Here is a 2,153-nt window from a genome sequence, read left to right on the forward strand (position 1 = left end):
TGTTAAGAGATGGGGGCTGGACGAGGTGTCTCATGCCTGTAATCCCAGCACTTTGGGAGGCCGCGTGGATCACATGCGATCAGGAGTTTGAGACCAGCCTGGGCAATGTGGTGAAACCCTGTTTCTACTAAAAATACAAAAATTAACAGGGCATGTTGGCGCACCTCTGTATTCTCAGCTACTCCGGAGGCTGAGGCAGGATAATTGCTTGAACCCCGGAGACAGAGCTTGCAGTGAGCCAAGATCGCACCACTGCACTCCAGCTTGGGCGATATAGTGAGACTCTGTCTCAAAAAATTAAGAAATAAAATTAAAAAATTAAAAAGTTTAGTCAAAGATGACTGCCAAAAAGAAGGAAAATTTTTTTAAAAAGTTAGAGATGGGGAAACCGAGGCTCACAGAATGAACCTATCCCTTCTGCACCCACTCACCTTTTGGTTGCAGAGGTAGTTGATCTTCAGGAAGTAAGGGAAGCCCATGTATATCTGCAAAGAGAGGTTAGGCAGCATGTCCAGAGTTGTGTGGAGTGGGGATTCAAAATCCCTGTGATTCGCTTGACCCTGGTTCTCTCACCTCGTTTGTGTCGACGGGTGAGTCCACTAGCGTCTGAAACACCTTGCTCACTGTGTCCATGGGCTGTTGCTTAAAGAAGCGGTCTTCCACGCCATCCTCGCCTACCCTGTTAAACTCGTTCAGGACAACATGCCAGGTGCATCCCTGGAAATCCTTGAGTGCCCACAGCCTCCGCGACGCCAGCAGCACTGCCAGCAGGGCCCACAGCACCTGCAGGACTCGGACTTTGGGCCACGCATGACCAGCAGGGAACATGGCTAAGTCGCACAATAACGTGGTTAGAACCTGGAGAACGCAGGCATCAACACCCACGCGCAGGCCACCTCTCTGGACCCCACTTCTAAGATTCCACCTCCCCTCTGAGCCTGGTACAGCCCCTGCCTGCTCCTAGCCAGGCCCAAGCTCTTGCTCCTGGTCCTGCCCCTGCTCTTGCTCCTGGCCCCGCCCCTGAACGTACTTCTAGCCCCGCCCCTGCTCTTGTTCCTGGCCCCGCCGCTGACTCTCGTGGGTATCGCACCTCTGCCATTGCTCGGGGCCCCAGCCCTACCAATGTTTCTGACCACAGCCCTGCTCCTGTGCCTCGTTCCGCCTTGCCTCCATGTCTCTTCCTTTAACTTTGTCCCATCCTTGCTCCTTGCTCTGCACCCTCTCTGTATTCCAGTTTTGCTCTTCTTCACCTGGTCTCGGTTTCTATTTGTCGCTTTGACAGTCCCCCTCCTGTATTCCCCCCTCCTACTCCTACCTGCAATCGCACCCGTGTACTTCCACCCACCTCCACACTTCTCTCGGTATCGCCCCTTTCTCCTCGCCCGGGGTCTGCCCAGGGGCTGGGTACTATACCTAGTCTCGCCCCTCTCCAGGCCCCGCCCCTTCTCTTGCTCCCCGCCCGGCCCAAGTTTCGTGCCCGGGGCTTGCTCGGTGCTCTCTCTGCTTCCGCTCCTGGCCCCGCCCTTGCTCCTCCACCTCGACCTTGTGGACCCGTCCCTTCCCCGGGTTCTCGGCGATTGGTTCTTCCCGCGCCGGCCCCTCGCCCCGTCCCGCCCTCTTGCCACGCCCCTCCTTCTCGCCCCGCCCTTTGTCGAAGAAGACTGTCTCTGCGCCTCGGGATTTTTCCTTGCCCTTCGCTCTCTCCTCTCCCCACACCTTCTCCTTCCACGCCGGCACCACCTTCTTGGTCGGCACCTTCTCGAGTCTCACATTCCCCTCGTACCGCGACACCTTCTTGCCCCACTTCTCACCCTTTCTTCCCATGCCATTAACACCTGCCTGCTCTATATCCCGCCTCTCCTACCGCGCCCCGCCCTTCACCCTTCGCGTCTGGCTCTCCCTTTCCCTCTGCCAGTTCCCACGACTCACCTCTTTTCCCTGTTTCTCCCGTTCTCCCCCCCTCCTCCCCTCCCCTCGCTTTCCTAGCCCCTCCCCGTCCCTGGCATCCCCCCGCCCCGGGATGGCACCACTTTTTCTCCCCGGCCCTGTGGTACCAGTCACTTGGTTAAAACCAGTCAACGGTCTCTCCGCCGCAACAGTCCCGTTCCTTTTGCCCGGTCTCAAAATGGCCGCCCACACTTCCACAGCCTACT

At 57.5% G+C, this 2,153-nt stretch overlaps 1 protein-coding gene across 11 annotated transcripts in view; it reads right to left on the bottom strand.

Moving 5' to 3' along the window:
* Nucleotides 1–2,153, bottom strand: part of CATSPERG (cation channel sperm associated auxiliary subunit gamma) — a 35,744-nt gene extending 33,591 nt beyond the window's left edge. For 9 of the 11 annotated variants that reach the window (XR_005196585.1, XM_037730667.1, XM_037730666.1 and 6 more), the window contains exons 1-2: nt 574–1,339; nt 432–485 (exon numbers count right to left, since the gene is read on the bottom strand). Coding sequence is in view for 10 of the 11 variants with exons in the window: in XM_037730667.1 (XP_037586595.1) it covers nt 432–485; nt 574–828 (309 nt within the window). In the remaining variant the exon portion in view is untranslated. Of the gene's footprint in view, nt 1–431; nt 486–573; nt 1,340–1,536; nt 1,608–2,054 lie in introns of those variants that run through there. The other 2 variants (XM_037730663.1, XM_037730665.1) reach the window with 2 other exon arrangements.

This window comes from Cebus imitator, unplaced genomic scaffold, assembly GCF_001604975.1.
Source record: "Cebus imitator isolate Cc_AM_T3 unplaced genomic scaffold, Cebus_imitator-1.0 Scaffold356, whole genome shotgun sequence".
In the NCBI taxonomy this organism is placed as follows: Eukaryota; Metazoa; Chordata; class Mammalia; order Primates; family Cebidae; genus Cebus; species Cebus imitator.